Genomic DNA, 16512 nt, shown 5'->3' on the forward strand with positions numbered 1-16512 from the left:
TGGGCTGCGGGGCTGGGCCTGCGGGGCTGGGGCTGCGGGGCTGGGGCTGCGGGGCTGGGGCGGCTCCCCGGCCTGCCGCGGCGCCCCCTGCTGGCCGCCCCGCGTCCCCACCCCCGCGGCGGCCACTCCCCCACCGCAGGGCCCGGGCTGGGGACGCCGTCCCCGCCCCCCCCCCGCCCCCGCGCCCGCGCTCCGGGGGTCTGGCCGCCCCCAGCCCCCGGGTCCTCGCCGGGGGCGCGGATCAGCCGCGCGGGTCTCAGGCTCGGGAGCGCACGTGCGGGGGCCCCTCCGCCGCGTCCCGCCCCGCGCGACCGCACCCCGAGGCCCCGGGCGAGGCTGCGGCGGGCAGAGGGGCGGCGTCGGGGGGCGGCGGGGATCCCCGGGAGCCCCCACCCGGGCCGCAGACGCGGGGACCCGAGTTTCCAAGCCGCGGGCCTGGGCGCAGACGCCGGGCCCCCCACTCACGGGCTGTGGGCCCTGGGGGTGCTCCTCCGCTTTTCCCCGCGGGAGGGGTCCCCCTTCGGCGTTTCACCAGGGCCGGGGTGCAGCCAGCCTCGCCTCGCCCTGAGGTCGGGGTCAGAGGTCACTCTCCCGCCCCGCCGTTGGGGCGGGGGAGGAGCCAGCGTCGGGGCTCCACTTGGGGCTCGGCGGCTGCCCCCCCAGCGCCCGCAGCCCTCTGGGGGCTCTAAAGCGAGAGCCGCGGGGGGCGTAACTGAGTGAACAGGAGCCGCGGTCGGTTTAAAGCCACGGGGGGGGGGGGTTGGGGGGGTAATGGGATTTCGCGTGCGCCGGCTCGGGGTGCCCTCGTCAGGCGCCCCCCGGCGACCGTCCCGCGTGCGCCGTCGTGGGCCCCGCCCTGAACGCGGCCTCGGCTCGTGGACACCCACCCGGCTGGGCCCGGCCCCCCGCGCTCCCGCCGCCGCCCCCCGCTCCGGCCGCGCCCCGGGCGGGGGGCCTCGGGGGCCCGGGCGGGGGGCCTGGGGGGCCCGGGCGGGGGGCCTCGGGGGCCCGGGCGGGCGCGCGCGGGGGCCTGAGGGACGGATCCCGCCCGGCCGCAGCCGGGACCCCCCTTGCTCCAGGCCCGCGGCGGCGTCAAGGAAGCCCCCTGTTTGCAGAGCCGCCCCCGCAGCAGCCCCGTCTCCCAGAGGTGCCCCCGGGCCCAGCAGCCCCTCCCCGCCAGGTAGGGCGCCCCCCGCCGCCGGGTCCCGCCGAGGCGCGCTCGGCACCGGGTCAGAACCCGCGCGGGGCGCAGGGCCGAGGCCCGGGCGGGGGCGCCATCTAGCGCTCGCCCCGCGCCCCGCGCCCCATTGTCTCCGCGGGCGGAGAGCGCGCCCGGCACCCCGTCGGGGCGCAATTTACCCGAAGAAAAGGGGCAGGGGGCGGGGCCGCGGGGAGGGAAAGCCCGAGAAAATGGCCTCCGGGAGATGCTGATGGACGGCTTCGCGTCTGGAGACGAGGCGGGGGGGCCTTCTCGGGCGGGGGTGGCCCCGAAGCCGCGGCCGGGCTTTCCCGGGCTGGAACCGAGGGGCGCAACACTTGGTGCCCCCAAACTCTGGCCCCAGGGTTCCTGCCCCCCGCCCCAGCGAGCCCCCCCGCGAGGCGCGCACGCCCTAAGGGGGCCGCGGCCGGGGGACGGGCCCCAGTCGCCTCTTCACCGCTCCATAAACTCAGCCTCGCTCAGCGGGGAGCGCCCCGGCCCCGGCCGCCACCGCGGGGCAGGGGAGCACCTGCCCCTCCCGCGCGCGGGGCCTCCCCCGCCCCCCACCCCGGTCCCGGCGGCCGGGGCGGGGTCACCCGGGCGCGGCCCGCGGAGGGGGCTGGGGTCGGGGCGGGGTGTGGGTGGGTGTGTCCCGGGGGCGGAGGCCTGATGCAATCCCGATAAGACACGCTCGGGTGTCGCAGGCACCCACCCGCCGGGCCGGGGCGACGCGCTATATAAGGTCGCGGGCCGGGCCCGCCGCGCCGTCGGAGCAGGAGCGCCGCGCCCGGAGCGCACGCTTGGCGGCTGAGTGCCGGCCGCGCGCCTCGCCACGCTCTGCCCCGCGCGCCCCAGCTGCCGCCCGAACTTCGCCCCAGCCTCCGGAGGTGCCATGCGGAGCGCGCCGAGCCGGGGCGTCGCGGCCCGCGCCCTGGTCCTGGCCGGCCTCTGGCTGGCCGCCGCCGGGCGGCCCCTGTCCTCGGACGCCGGGCCGCACGTGCGCTACGGCTGGGGCGAGCCCGTGCGCCTGCGGCACCTGTACGCCGCCGGGCCCCCGGGGCTCTCCAGCTGCTTTCTCCGCATCCGCCCCGAGGGCGCAGTGGACTGCGCGCGGGGCCAGAGCGCGCACAGTGAGTGCCCGCCCGCGGCCCCTTCACCCCCGCCCCCCGCGCCCCTCGCTCCCCGGGTCTCCGCGTTCCGCTCCCGCCGCGGGGCCGCCGGCAGCCCCTGGACCGGGGCAGAGACTCGCGAACGCGGCTGCAGCCTCCTCCAGCCCCCGGCCGGCTCCGCAGGCCCCCGACAGCGGAGGAAGTGGGGGGCGGGGTGACATGGGTCGGTGACCCCCTCGCATCCACACGTGGCCCCGCGGCCCTCGCTGCAGCCTTTTGCTCCCTTCGCACTCAGGTCTGGTGGAGATCAAGGCTGTCGCCCTGCGGACCGTGGCCATCAAGGGGGCGAACAGCGCCCGGTACCTCTGCATGGGCGCCGACGGCAGGATGCAGGGGCTGGTAGGTGTCTCGGCGCGGGCCCTGCGCGCCCCCGGGGTGGGGCCTGCAGAAGGGAGGGGGCGCGGGCTGGGCCCAGGGCTTCCCGGCCGCAGCCCGAGCCGCGCAGAACCCCCAGAAAAGGCCGCAAAGGCCTCTGCAAGCTGAAGGCGACATCGCTGGGGGGGGGGGGGTTCTGAGGCAGCGCCCCGCCAGCGCCCCCGCGCCCCCAGCGCAGCCGGAGGCGGCGCGTTGCGGGCTCCTGGATGTGGAGCAGGAAGCCCCCCTCGGGCCCTCCAGCCCGGCGCGCGGTCCCCGCCTCCGGGGCCCTCCCCGCGGGCGGATGGAAGGGAATAAAATGCGGGACGTGGGCTCTTCGCGAAGTCGATCTCGAAATCGGGGGGGAAACAGCACCCCTGAGATTGGAGAGGCGTGTACTTGTCTCTGAACATCAGAGCGCGCGTGTTTTGCAGACACGTCAGAAGAAGAATCCAGCGGCGCGCTTCTCCGCGCTCGGGGCGCGCCCCCCGGGAACGCTTCTGGGGGGCTGCGATGGGGGCGCCTGGGGGTGCGCAGGTGACCCCCGGGGTCTCCGGGCAGGAAGTGCGCGGCCGCGGGTCTCCGTTCGCGGGGAACAAAGGCTGCGAGTTCAAAGGATCGAGCCCCGCCCCCCGCGCCCCCCCGCGCCCCCCCGCGCCGACCCGGCTGTGTGAGGTCCGGGCCCCTCGGCCCCGGGCGGGGGCCCCGCGCGCCTCCCGGAAAGCCCCGCCTCCCCGGGGAGACGCGAAAGCCGCCCCCCCCGCGGCGGGAGGGCTTTTTCCTTAGCCTCAAAGTTGCGTTTTCCGTGGCGCCGACGCGCCCGCGCCCCGTCCGCCCGGAGCGCCCTCGGGCCGGCGCGGAGCCTCGAGCAGGACAAAGGAGCGGGGGGGCCGGGGGGGCTCGCGGAGGCGGGCGGGCCCCGAGGCCACTCGCGCCCGGGCCGCGACTTCAGTCGTTGTGATCCGGGGTCCCCCGGCCCCGCGCGCCCCGGCCCCGGCGCGAGGGGGGCCCCTCCTGGGCCCGCGGGCCCCGGGGCGGGCGGGGGCCCCTTGTCAGCAGAAAGTCACCTTCCCCGGGAGGCCGGCCCTCCATTTTCTGCCCGTAGAGGAGAGGAGGCGCTGGTCGCCCCCCCTCTGGTTTCCCTCCCGGTTTATCAATTTGCATTTCCCCTCGGCGGGCGGGCGGGCGGGCGGGCGGGCGGGCGGCTGCACCCCGCGCCGCGCGGGGGTGTCGCGGCGGCCCCGGGGCCTTATCAGCGCTTATCAGCACAGCGCACCCTCCGCGGTCAGCCGGGCGCCTCCTGCGGCGCTGCAACGCCCACCCTGGCGGCTCCCCCCCCCCCAGCTGGCCCCCCCGCGCCCCCGGGGGAAGGACGCTGGAGTGGGGGGCCCCGCGCGCCCCGCCAGCATTTCCGGCCGCGGCCGGGGGAGGGGCGGCGGCTGGTCCTGCCCGCTGGCCGGCTGCCCGGAGGCTGCTGAATGGGGCGCCCGAGGGGGCCGAGGGTCCTGACAATGGCCCAGACAAAAAGGGCTGGAGTCCGCCGGCTCCTGGGTCTGGCTGGGGAAGAGATGCTTTAATCGGGGCCCCAGATCGGATTCCGGGTCATTCCTAATTCAAAGGCTGATCCTGAAAGGCTCGCGGGGTTTGGAGTGCTTCCCAAAGAGCGGAGGGGAGACGGGGTGGGGGGGGCGTCCATGCCCGCGGGCTGGCCGCGGGGTCCACTCGCCCTTCCCTGGGGCAGAGCACGCAGGGTTTGTGCCCGGGGCTCAGAGCGAGACTCAAGCTTGGAAGGTGGGTGCTTTGGGCGCAGCTGGGGGGGTGTGTGGGAAGCGTGTGGGTGAGCATGTCCCCCAGACAGGTGTGCCCCTGGCGTCCCAGGGCGCCAGGTGGAGCAGGGGCACCTCCAGGCTGCGGGGGTGGGTGTTGGTGTCCGCGCGGGTACAAGGGAAGCTCCCCGTGGGCCCGACCCGCTTACACCTGCTCGCGGGCGTTTGGGGAGATGGATCCACTCCCTATGTAAAGTTGCCCGAAAGCGGGTGCTTGGTCTCCTTCTGTCCTCTGGGTGCCACGACCTGAGCTGGCAGCACCAGCCCCTGCCCGCGTCTCACCCATGGGCGCTCACCGGCTGCCCGTTTTCTCCGCAGCCTCAGTTCTCAGATGAGGACTGCGCCTTCGAGGAGGAGATCCTGCCCGACGGCTACAACGTGTACCTGTCCAGGAAGCACCGGCTCCCGGTGTCCCTGAGCAGCCCCAAGCAGAGGCAGCTGCACACAGGGAGGGGCTTCCTGCCGCTGTCCCGCTTCCTGCCCATGCTGCCCCAGGACCCCATGCAGCCCAAGGGCGTCCAGGACTTCTTCCACTGGGAGGTGTTTGCCTCGCCCCTGGAGACGGACAGCATGGACCCTTTCGGGATCGCCACCAGGCTGGGGAGGGTGAAGAGCCCCAGCTTTCAGAAGTGACGGAAGTCCGGGCCCCCTCCCGCCCACGGAGGCAGGTCCTGGCCCGGGCCGCCTGCAGAGTGGACTCTGGCCGGGCCGCACGGCCTGACCTGTGACCTCCCGTCTCTAGCGCTAGGAAGGAGCATTAGGACTCGTGCCGGTGCGCGTCGGACGCCGGCTGTGCCGCTCGCTTGCAGGCCAGCTTGTATGACGGGGCGGTGCCAGCCCCCACCCTGCCGCCTGGCTAGGCGCCGTCCCGTGTGCTTGCGCGCCTCCCCGACGGGACTCCGCTGCCTCTGGGGACATGCCCGGCCCAGCCCGACGCCCGCGGTCCTCCCACGGCTTCCAGGAGGGGCGGCGGAAGAGGAGCGTGGGCCGAGCTCACAGGCAGCGGACCAGCTCGGAAGCACCAGGTAATCCGGACTCGGCCGCACGCGAGACTTGCCCCAGTCTCGGCTCCAAGGAGGACTTTGGCCCGCCCCAGCGCCAGGCTTCAAGGGGGGCTCCAGCCCTTCCCTCCAGCCTGGGTGAATCTCGAGAGCCAGGCCCGATTCCGCTTTGGGCAACCTGGCCATCTGCCCACGGCCTCTGGGGCAGTTCCCTGGCTTCTGCCCTCTGCCCTGCCCCCTCCCAACAGCCACAGCCGCCGCTCACCCGACTCAGGCCTTGCTGCCGCCTGCTCAGAGGGGAGGCCTGGGGACACAGCCCCTCCTCACCAGGCGCCTCGGGCTCCCCGGGCGTGCGGATGCCACAGGCGGCCCCTTGGCGATGAGCCGCACAGCCCCGACCCCGCGCGGGGTCTGGCCTCCCCCTGCGGGCCGTGGACGTTGACCTGAAAAGCGCAGATAGCGGCTCCCAGAGGCCGCATCCTGTCCACAGTCCTCTGCCCGCTCCCCAGGTCACCCCCACCTCATCACCCCGGCATTTCAGCCAAAAGCCTGTCAAGGGAGTATTGGAAAGCCCTGGTTCTCGGCGGAAACACGTGCAGGCGGAGCCGGCCAGCCCGCTCCCTGGCACTTCGCGTCCCACGTATTTATGAGTAATTTATTTTGTGCCATATGTACATCTCTATTTTCTTACCTTATTTATACCCCCAAATTGTATTTATGTCTGTACATGAGTTTTGTTTGCTACATTAAAGCGGAGTGTGTATCAAAGGTTGCATCCCGAACCAGCTGGAATGGTGCATGGAAGGGAGGAGGGAAGGGAAGGCGCGGCTGTGCTGTGCACGGAGGGGCCCACAGTGTGGCCACTGCTGCGCGGACAGCACGCAGCTCCCGGACCGTCGTAGGAACCCTCCAAGCATTTGAACAGTCAGTTTAGGGTGACCGGCTAGTGGAGGCTGGTAGGGACGCAGCCGCCTCACGCTCCCTCTCCTGGAGTTAGGGAGCCCCTGTCGGAAGGGTGTTCGGCTACAGGAAACAGAAGCCCTGGCTAGCGGTGGCCAAACTCGGTGCCCCACGCTTAGCGTGCTCACATTCAGGGGGCCGTGCACCCCTTGCTGGGAGCAGGTGTCCCCAAGCGGTCAAGTAGAACAGCAGCATCTCACCTGGAGCAGAGGCTGCACCTCCGTGGGAGACAGTCACCCGGGAGTGCCCCCCACCTGCACAGAGAGGTGCTGCTTGTCTAGTCACAGGCCCAGAGGTAACCAAGGTGTGTCCAGGGCCCGGCCGTGCTAGGGGACTCTCGGCGTCTCCACGTGTGGTCGCGGGTGGCAACTGCGCCTCCCGTGGAAATAGCTGCCTGCTCAAGCCGGGAAGAGCCCTCGCGGCCACGTCCTCACCAGGAGCGCCGAAGCACCCTTAGACCTTCCGCGCACATTCTGGTGGCGTCCGCCAAATCAGCATCGCTCACAAGGACACCCCTGGCTGCAGGGCAGGTACCCTGGCCGGTCGGAGGGAGAATTGCGAGAAAGAGGGTGATGACATTCACGCTGCAACCCACTGGGCGGGCCTGCCCCCTAAAGGCCAGCAGCGCGCCCGCGTGTGCCCCAGAAGCGGCCATCTCAGCTGGGGGCTGCGGGGTGGGGGCAGGTCGGGGACCGTCCTGCTGTCGTCCTGCTGTCGGTACCTGAGATGCAGCCGGCGCAGGCTGGGGATGGGCCACACGGGGTCCTAGCACCGTTTCGGCAACTTGCTGTCAATCCGTCATTTCAAACAAAAATCAAAAGAAACGCTGTTCACTGGCAGCACCGGAACCCCGGCGGCGGCTGGTGGCCCGGGGCTCGCCTCGCTCGCTCGCTCGCTGCTCCTCTTCCCGCTGGCGGCCGCGGCCTGGAGACTCAGAAATGACACCTGGGTCCGCCGCAGCGGCAGGGGGCGAGGGCTGAGCCTTCGGGCCCCGCGCTCACCCGGAAGGCGACCTTTTTGCCGGAAGGTCAACGTGGAGGCGCAGAACTGCCCGTCAACAAATCTTTATTTCAAATCAGAGCTGATTTCACTCCTGCTTCCCCGGGCGCGCGGGCCGTCCACGGAGGCGCCTGGCCCGAGGCGCACTCATGTCGCGACATTCCAGAGGCTTCTCGTGTCGTAGGGAACCGCGTTTTTGGACCAGGCTGATGTATGGCAGTTCAATGATTTGCTAGCATGTAGTTGTATTCATGTTCTTAATTTGAAATCGCCAGACATTACATTAAACTTATTCTTACCGGAGCTCTGACGTCATTTGTAAGCCCGGGTGAGGTTGGGGTGCCAGTGTGGGGGGTTCTGTGTTGGGAGCCCCTGGGTTTGAGTGCGCTGGGGACAGTGCAGATGGTTGCTAAGGGCCCCGACACTCCGTCCTGCTGGTGGCAGCCCAGGATGCCCATCCAGGTGCCACACCCCGTGGCGCTGCTGCTTTGAGACCTGGGCAGGCAGGAGGAGCCAGAAGAGGGGAAGCCTGGACCCAAGCCCACACAGGGGCAGCCCAGTGCACCGCCTGGTGGGGGGCCGGGCAGCGAGTCCCTGGGCCGTCAGCCTGGGTGTCCCCCCCAGTCACAAGAGTAGGTAGAGGGTCCCCAGCTATGACCGGGGCCGGCAGCCCGGGACGGCCAGCGGGGGCAGCTGACCAGCGTCCTCGGGAGCCCCTAAGCCCCGCGCCTGTCCTTCCCGGAGTCGAGCAGACCATCTCCATCGCCAAGTCGCCCGGCGACCTCGGGGAGCCGGAGCGCAGGTCCTCGGCGCCGGGGCTCGGCCGGCGGGGCCTGGAGGTGGCGCGGCGAGGGTCCCGGCGCCCGGGGGGGCTGCAAGGAGCGGGGGGCTCGCTGGCGGCGGGTGCGGGCGCAGGGGCGCCCCCGGTGGCGGGCGGAGGCGCGGGGAGCGGGCGCGCCCCCCGTGCGCCCAGCCCCGTGCGCCCAGCCCCGAGCGGCGGGCAGTCCCAGGCGCCCCCAGGGCGCGCGGCTCCCGGTGCGTCGACTCCCCGCGATCCGCTTCCGCAGACGAGCCCCCGGGGGGCGCCGGACCCCGCGAGGCTGCGCGGGGGGAGGCGCCGTCCTCCTGGGAGCCGGCGGGGCACGGGGGCTCCCGGGCTCGGGCCCGCGTGGACACCCGCCCGCCGCGGGCCGGGGCCGGGAGGAGCCGGGGCCGGGAGGAGCCGGGGCCGGGAGGAGCCAGCCCTCTCGGGCGCGCCGGGCGGGCGGGGGCGGCCTGGGCGGGTGCGCTCCCCGAGGGGCCGGGGCGCGCGGGCCGGGGCGGGCGAGGCGGCGGGGAGAAAGGCCCGGGGGGGGGGGGCGGGCGGGGGCCACGGAGGCGGGGCAGACCCTGGAGGCCAGGGGAGCCCCTGAGGAGGGAGGCGCGCGGGCCACGTGGGGACCCCGAGCTCCGGCGGCGTCGTGCGCCCCGCGCGCCCCGGCCCGTCCTCCGTGGGGGGACAGCGCCCTCTGGGGGCGGGAGCGGCCGACGCGCCGGCCGGGCGGGCCCCACCAGCTCCGTCTTTTATTAACTTTTTTCTTTTCTTTTTTTAAAAAATGTCTTTTTAAAAAATATTTATTTTATTTATACAAGAGCTGGGGTACAGGCCAGGTGCGCGGGAGGGGGAGAGGATCCCCCAGAGCCAGAGCGGGGAGCAGAGCAGGCAGAAGGACCGAAGGACACTGCTGAGGGGAGCAGCGGGCGGCAGGAGAGGTCTGCTGTGCCGTGTGGGTAGCTCCCTGGCCGGGGCTCGAACTCGAGCTGCAGAGGCTGCGGACAGCTTCATAGGTTGCGTCTTAACCCCTTGTGCCACCACGGAGGCCCCTGCACTGCTTTTTTTATGTTTGAAATTAAAACTCTGTTCTTCTGTGCAGTTCTCGCTGCCCATTGGGTTTTTTTTTTTTAAGATTTATTTATTTATACAAGAACTGGGGTACAGGCCAGAGGCGCAGGAGGGTGAGAGGATTCACCAGAGACAGAGTGGGGAGCAGAACAGGCAACAGACCAAAGACACTGCTGAGGGGAGCAGCGGGCGAGACAGGAGAGGTCTGCTATGCCATGTGGGTATCTCCCCGGCCGGCCGGGAATTGAACCCGCGCTGCAGAGGCTGTGGACAGCTTCACAGCATGGCCCTCAACCCGCTGCGCCAGTGGGGAGGCCCTCTGTTATCCTGTAACTTGTCCCTTTTTGTTCTCAGCAAGTATCTTTTTCTCTGCCCAAGGATACAGCTTATTGTATTTTCTCTCAGCTGAGATACAAACATGTATCTTATCTACGTAATAATAAGAGAACGTGTTTGTAATATAATGTTAAGGGGGAGGAAGGCAAGTTGGACATGTGCTAAGATTATGTTGATGTTAAGGTTGAGCGCTGGGCTGGGAAGCTGCCCGCAGCCTCTGCAGCGCCAGTTCGATCCCTGGCTGCCTGCGAGGGTCCCACCTGGCGCGCAGACCTCTCCTGCCGCCCGCTGCTCCCCTCAGCAGTGGACTTCGGTCCTTCTGCCTGCTCTGCTCCCCGCTCTGGCTCTGGTGAATTCTCTCACCCTCCCGCGCTTCTGACTGTACCCTGTGCTTGTACAAATAAATACATAAATCTTAAAAAAAAAAAGAAAGATTCAAAGGAAAAATGTAACACAATTATTGATAGTAAAAATTCATTGGTGGCCAGAGTCTGGTTCAGTGGATTTGTCTGTTTTGCACTTTTTCTTACATTCCAAATGTTTTATGATTTTGCTTTAAAAAAAAAAACTGCAGAAAGACATTTTGAGAACAAAATAATAGAAAACCTGTTTACTGTCCTCTTCCCAAAATATATATGCTTATGGAAGCAACTCATGCCCACTGTGCAACCCTAGAATATGCGGAAACATATAAAAGAGGAAATTAAAAAGTACCATAATCCCCAAGTGCTGATATAATGACTGTTAATGTAAGACTGGCTTTCAGTTCGCTAAGAAGCATAATTATTTCACATAATTGGAATTTGTATAGATGGTGCCTTTTTTTCCCCTTTAACATCATGAGCATTTTCCCCTGACATTACTTTTGTCTCAAATACGATCTTGGCGGGGTGCTGAGGGGTCTCCAAAGTGAATACCCCTCGACGGGAGGCTGCAATTTCCCATTCTGTCAAGGGTGCTTTTTCTGGCTTTTTGCAGATCTCGTGGCACTGAGCCCCAGTGTCAGAAAACATCACATTTTTCTCTGATGATTTCCTTGAGATGGACGTCCTGGGAGTGAAATGATTAGGTCAAAAGGTAAAAACATTTAAAAAGCCCTTCCCACCTTGCCAAGGCCCGGCCACAGGGGACGTTCATTTATGCGCTGGAGGCTACAATGGCATAATCATTTCCAAAAGGATTTCCCCACCATTTTTTTGTTATAAAGATTTATTTATTTAAGCATAGAAGAACTGAGGAACAGGCCAGAGGTGGGGGTGTGTGTGTGAGAGGACTCCCCAGAGACAGAGTGGGGAGCAGAACAGGCAGATCCACTGAGACGCACCGCTGAGGGGGGCAGCGGGGCGAAGGGGGCGGTCTGCCGCGCCAGGTGGGTGGCTCCCTGGCCGGGGATCGAACCCAGGCCGTAGAGGTGAAGGCCCTGAGACTGAACCCCTAGGCCCCCGGGGAGGCCAGGCCCTTTAGTTCTAGTTTAAAAAAACTAAACTTCCCAGCGCGCTCGCTGACACCAGCGGCTGCTTTCCCGCCCGGTCCCGAGCCGCGGGCCCCGCGCCGGCTCTCGGTTCTCGGGTGCGGGGCGAGCGCGCCGCTGTTACCAGGGAAACGGCCGCCGCGAGAACGCAGGGCGGCCCCGCCCATCGCGGCCTGGGGGCGGCTACTGGGCGGGGCTTCGTCTGGCCTGGCCCCGCCCACCTCCCGCGCGCCTGCGTCTCGGCTCCGCGCCGGGGCTGGCTGGGCCCTCCCGCGTGCCGTCGTTACCCAGCCTGCCCCGCGCCGCCGGCCCCGGAAGTGGCGTCGCCCGCCCCGAAGCGGCGCGTCGGTGCGGGGTCCCCGCGGGTGCGCGACGGCGGCGCGGGGCGGTGGGGCCCCAGGAGGAGGGGCCGGGCCCCGCCGGGCGCCGCAATGGCCGAGAGTCGGGATATGTTCGACTCCATCGTGATGGCGGAGGAGAGGTGAGTGGCGGCGCCGGGTCCGCGGCGGCCTCGCGGGCCTGGTCGGGGGGCGCGCCCGGCCGCCCGGAGAGCTGGGGCGCGCGCGGGGCGGGGTTGCCCCTCATCCCCCTTGCTCTGCGCCCGCCCGGCCGGCCCCTCGGCCCGGCGCCACGTGCCCAGCTGCTGCTCCGGACCCGCCTCCCCGGGCCGGGGCCGCCGCAGCATCTGCTCGGCCTGGGGTCGCCTTCCTCCGGGGACGCCCCTCCGGGCGGGACAGGCCTGCGCCATCTGGGCGCTGCCCCTTTTTCTTGTTCCCTCGTCGGGGGACATACGGCAGCATTCATGCCGGGGTGATGAATGTGTCAGACGTCATCCCACCCGCTCCAGACCCCGCGGGGAGCGCCCAGGCCGGTGACGGCTGCTGTGAGTTGTTTTGTGGCTGTTCCCCGGTGCCCGGCCCTCTAGAGACGTGAATAGGTGTCAGTGAAGAAAGAACATTTAACAGTCCGTCGCTGACCTCTGCTTAGAGTTTGCTGTGAATCCGGCAGGGCGCTAAGTGCGGAACCCCGCTTATCTTAGACCTACTTGTAAGGCATTCTGCCTATTTCACAGACGAGGAAGCGAGTGAAATTGGAGGTCACCCCCACCCCAGAGTCACACAAGCAGAGAGAGGGAGCTGTTCACTGGACCTGGGGAGGGGTCCCCAGCACACCCTTGGGGGACTGCAGGTTAAGGTGCGGATCCCACTGCTGAGTGTTCAGAGGCAGAGCCTAGACTCTGGCGGTGGCATTTCTCTTTACTGGATCTGACATGTTCCAGAAAGTCCTGTCCGTATTGCAGTTTCTTTGGACACACTTGACCCGGTGGCACAGCTTCAACACTCAGAGCTATTGTTCGCCCCCCCCCCCCCCCCGGGTGTGGACTAGGATCTCGCTATCCGGGGCCTTACTTTAGGGGAGAGACTCTTGAATGTCATTGTAAAAGTTCTCCTGTTCTCTCCCATGTTGGAGAATCAGTCCTTGGAGAAGAGGAAAATGGGCTTCAACCACGGCCCATGGTAGAGGAGACACAGGCAGGGCGGAGCTGGGGTGGGACTTGGGTCTCCTGTTCTGGAGTCAGGCTTGGCACTTCCTGGTGCCTGGGTGACATGGGGCAAAAAAGGCTTCCAGGCAGACACTCTTCCTCTGCTTGTTTGGTCAGGCTTGCATCTTCTCCGTGACAGGTTTCATGGGGAAGGGTTTCAGGAAGGCTACGAGGAAGGCAGCAGTTTGGGTATAATTGAGGGAAGACAGCACGGCACGTTACATGGAGCTAAGATCGGATCTGAGGTAAGTGGGGCCCTCATTTCTAAACAAAGCCTTTTCATTTATTCTTGCTGGTCTACTAGTGACGTGCGGTGGGATGGACCTGGAGCCTCGGGCCTCGTCCAGCGGAGTCGATGGATTAGGTAGGCTGCTGCTGGAGGAGGATTTCTAGCATCCTGACCGAGACAGATGGTGAGGCCGCGGGCTGGAGGATGAGAAAACAAGTTCTCTGTCGCCTCAGTTAACATTGGGGTGTTTTGGCGCTGCTTCCCGTCCTAAGCCGGCTGAAGCCTCACCCAAGGAGTGGGTGCCGTGTCGTGGGAAACATTACACTTGCGTGAAACGCCATTACGCCTGCAGTTGTTCTCTGTCCTTCATCATACATTGGCCTCGCTTCTGACAGCTGGCCTCCCCTGGCAAGGCTGAGGCAGCTGTGCCGTGTTAGACGCCTGTGCTGCAGAGAGGAACGGCTGCAAAATGAAGGGGCTTAAGGCCACAGATGGGGGTCCCTTGTGCAGGCTCGGCGAGCCGATAGGCCGCCTGGGCTCCTGACACCTGCGTGAGGAGCCAGGGAACAGGCCAGAAGCGGCATCTCGCCTGCCTGGCCCCCGCTGTCCTTCCCTGAGTTCTGGCTCCCCAGGCCGCCCTGATGTCGTCAGAGTGGATGAATGGCAGGGGGCGGGGGCATCTGGAAGATGGCTGCCCTGCTGAGGACTTGACTTCTTGCCTCCATGGCCTGATGCTCAGCGGATGCTTCCAGAACAGCAGTCGGGCACCGCTGCCCTCTGAGCGAGGTCCAGTGTAGCCTGCTGCTTGTCCGTGTCATCCCTGTTTTGTGTCCACAGATCGGGTGCTATCAAGGTTTTGCCTTCGCGTGGAGATGCCTCCTGCACGGCTGTGCCACCGAGAAGGACAGGTAAAGTGTGGGGCGCCGTTCCTCCTCAGTCTGTGGCCCGGGTGCCGCATCTGTGAAATGGAGACTTGAGTGTGGTGGTGAGATGTGCAGGAGGGGTCAGCGGCGCCCGGCACCTGTGGGTGTCTGAGGCCAGCCAGCTGCCCCTGCTTCTGGGGGCCCCTCCTCCTGCCGCTGCCGGATGTATTAGAGCTCACTGAGCGCCTTGGGCTCCTGCTAGCAGGAGGTGCAGACGTCGTTTCTCTCTCCTTGTGTCTCCCCAAGCTCTGGTGGGAGGAGCACAGCAGCTTGGATGGCAGCGAGGCTCCGGGAGGGTGCCTCTGTCCAGCTTGAAGGTGGCGGCCTGCGGGGCACGGACGCCCTGGTGTATGGTTCGGAGCCTGGTTAAGCAGCCTCTGCTTGTGGTGCTGGTTCCTGCCGGTCGTGGCAGCCAGAGACTCCAGGGGTTGCGCCCAGCATCATGGTGCTGACAGCTTGGCCCGGGAGTGGCTGGGGAGACTGTGGCTCCTAGAGCAGGGCAGGGGCACCCCCATCCCTGGGACTCTTGAAGTTCTTGCGTTTCTGGAGCGAGGGCTGTCACTGACGTGCACTCAGGATCAGGTGCGTCCTAGTCGCCTGCCTCGGTGCGCCCTGCTCCTCCGTCGGGCCGGGCAGTGGGGCACGGCGGGGTGGCTGCTGGTCGTGCCGGGGAGCGGCTGGCCGCCCAGGTGCGAGGGCAGCAGCCAGAGCCACGCTGGCTCTCTGGTCCCATCCACAGCAGGGCGAGGAGGCCCGTACTCGGGCCGCGCCCTCGGTTTCCCAGTCCCCGCGCCCCCGTCCGCTGTTGCCTGGGGGCGGCCGACGCCCCTACACCAGGGCACTCCCGGCTGGGCTGAGGCCGGGCTGTGACTCCGCGCGCTTGGGGTGGTGCCGCCGCCGGGGCAGGCAGGAGCCCGGGACTCGGTGAATAAATAGGAGCAAGGGAGCCCCATGTACTACTTTTGACACACCCGGGGCCGCCCTTCGTGCCCGGGTGCAGCCCGCTGCGCGCGGAGGACTGACCGGCTGTGTCTGCGTTCCAGCAAGAAGATGAAGGTCTTAGACGCGCTGATCGGGATGATTGAGAAGTTCCCTTACGATGACCCGACGTACGAGAAACTTCACGAGGACTTAGACCAGATCAGAGGGAAGTTTAAACAGGTGTGTCCAGAGGGCGCCCCTCCCCGGGGGCCGGGGCCCGGGCGCGGGGCCACAGGGGGGCTCCAGCAGCGTCTCCGAGCGCGGGAGCGGGAGGCGGCCCGGGGAGCGGGGCTGGAAGCCGCTGGGCTCGGCGGCAGAGGCGACGACACGGGCCGCGCGGAGGTGTGTTCCGCTCTGCGAGTCGGTGAGCGAGAATTCAGACCCCGTCTTTTTCCTTCTGCCTTCAGCTTTGTTCTTTACTAAACGTCCAGCCGGACTTTAAAGTGAGCGCGGCAGGCGCCGGGCTTTCCTTCTGAGGCTGGCGGGCGAACGAAGACCGCGCGCCCAGGAGCAGGTGTCCGTGTGTCCCGCGCCCAGCTGCGAGCAAGGTGGACAAAGCGGCGCGTTCATGGCTCCCTGAGGAGGGTTCCGGTTGGCGGCGAAAGGCTGTTCCCCGCCGTGGCCTGGGTGCCCCCCGGGCCTCTCCTGCGGCCTGGCCACCTCCTGCCCGTGCGCGGTGCCTCTGGCTGTGCGGGCCCCAGCCGGGCCGCCTTCCTGAGGCCCCTGGGCATCTAGAAATGGCAGCCCTCGCACACGGGGCTCCGAACCCCACCGGAGACGGGAGCCCTAACAGGTGGCCGTCTTTTCTTCCCGATTAGCTGCCGGCCCTGGCACTGGCCGGGAGGAGAGGGGCGCTGGTCAGCGTCGGGGGCCCCACTTAGCCCGACTGCTCAGTGCGTGTGGCTGCCCGCTCTTCCCTCGTCCTGGGGCTCACTTGTGGGGTCCGTGGGTGCCTGTTGCCACAGAAAGCCTCAGCGGAGGGCCTGCGGTGTGGCTGTCTTCGTGGGTTTTGTGCTTTCAAATCCCCGGCTCCGATAATGTTCTACTTGTGACAATAAAGAGCGCCTTTCACAGCGGGAGGTGTCTGCGCCACACGCTCGCGCCGGCCGGGCCTCCCTGCCCCTCCCTGCCAACCCGCTGCCTCGTCCGCGCTGCAGAACAGCTCGCGTGGGGGCAGGTCCCACAGACCCCGGCCCTCCTGTCTGCCTTGCTGGCGGGGGGTGAGCCCCAAGGCCCGCTGGGCTCACAAGCTCTTGGGGTCAGACCTTGTCCCTTTAGATTCACAGCTCTCAGGCTCCTTCCTCGGGGAGACGTGGTGTGTTCAGTCGGCTCCCGGCTCCCACAGACGCTCCCACAGACACCGCTTCTCCCATCCGGAGGCTGCGTCTGGGTCAGGGCAGGCAGGGGTCCTCCCGCAGCCCCTCCTGGGCTTGTCCTCGGGGCCACCCCTCTGTGCGTGTCTCTGTCCTGGTCCTCCTCTTAGAAGGACACGGTCTTGGCTCGGGGCCCCGTGACCTCACTTGACCTCCGTCATCTCCGTGAAGACCCCCCAACCCCATCCGGATGGTGGGACACACGTCCCTGGGGGCGCGGGGGAGAAGACAGCTATCTCACATAACGAGGACGTGACTCCATTCATT

The 16512-nt window shown here is 67.6% G+C and overlaps 2 protein-coding genes across 2 annotated transcripts; both read left to right on the forward strand.

Annotated features, from left to right (window-relative positions):
• The first annotated feature begins 2017 nt into the window (after positions 1–2017).
• FGF19 (fibroblast growth factor 19) lies at positions 2018–5247 on the forward strand. The gene is made up of 3 exons (XM_084242956.1): positions 2018–2328; positions 2603–2706; positions 4866–5247. Exons 1-3 carry the CDS (start codon positions 2091–2093, stop codon positions 5178–5180), a joined length of 657 nt encoding a protein of 218 aa, XP_084099082.1. The 5' UTR covers positions 2018–2090; the 3' UTR covers positions 5181–5247.
• Positions 5248–11498: 6251 nt separating this feature from the next.
• On the forward strand, positions 11499–15900 carry LTO1 (LTO1 maturation factor of ABCE1). The gene is made up of 5 exons (XM_084237497.1): positions 11499–11677; positions 12879–12984; positions 13806–13876; positions 14935–15052; positions 15280–15900. Exons 1-5 carry the CDS (start codon positions 11628–11630, stop codon positions 15346–15348), a joined length of 414 nt encoding a protein of 137 aa, XP_084093623.1. The 5' UTR covers positions 11499–11627; the 3' UTR covers positions 15349–15900.
• Positions 15901–16512: the final 612 nt, after the last annotated feature.

Source organism: Talpa europaea (assembly GCF_964194135.1).
Source record: "Talpa europaea genome assembly, chromosome: 1".
In the NCBI taxonomy this organism is placed as follows: Eukaryota; Metazoa; Chordata; class Mammalia; order Eulipotyphla; family Talpidae; genus Talpa; species Talpa europaea.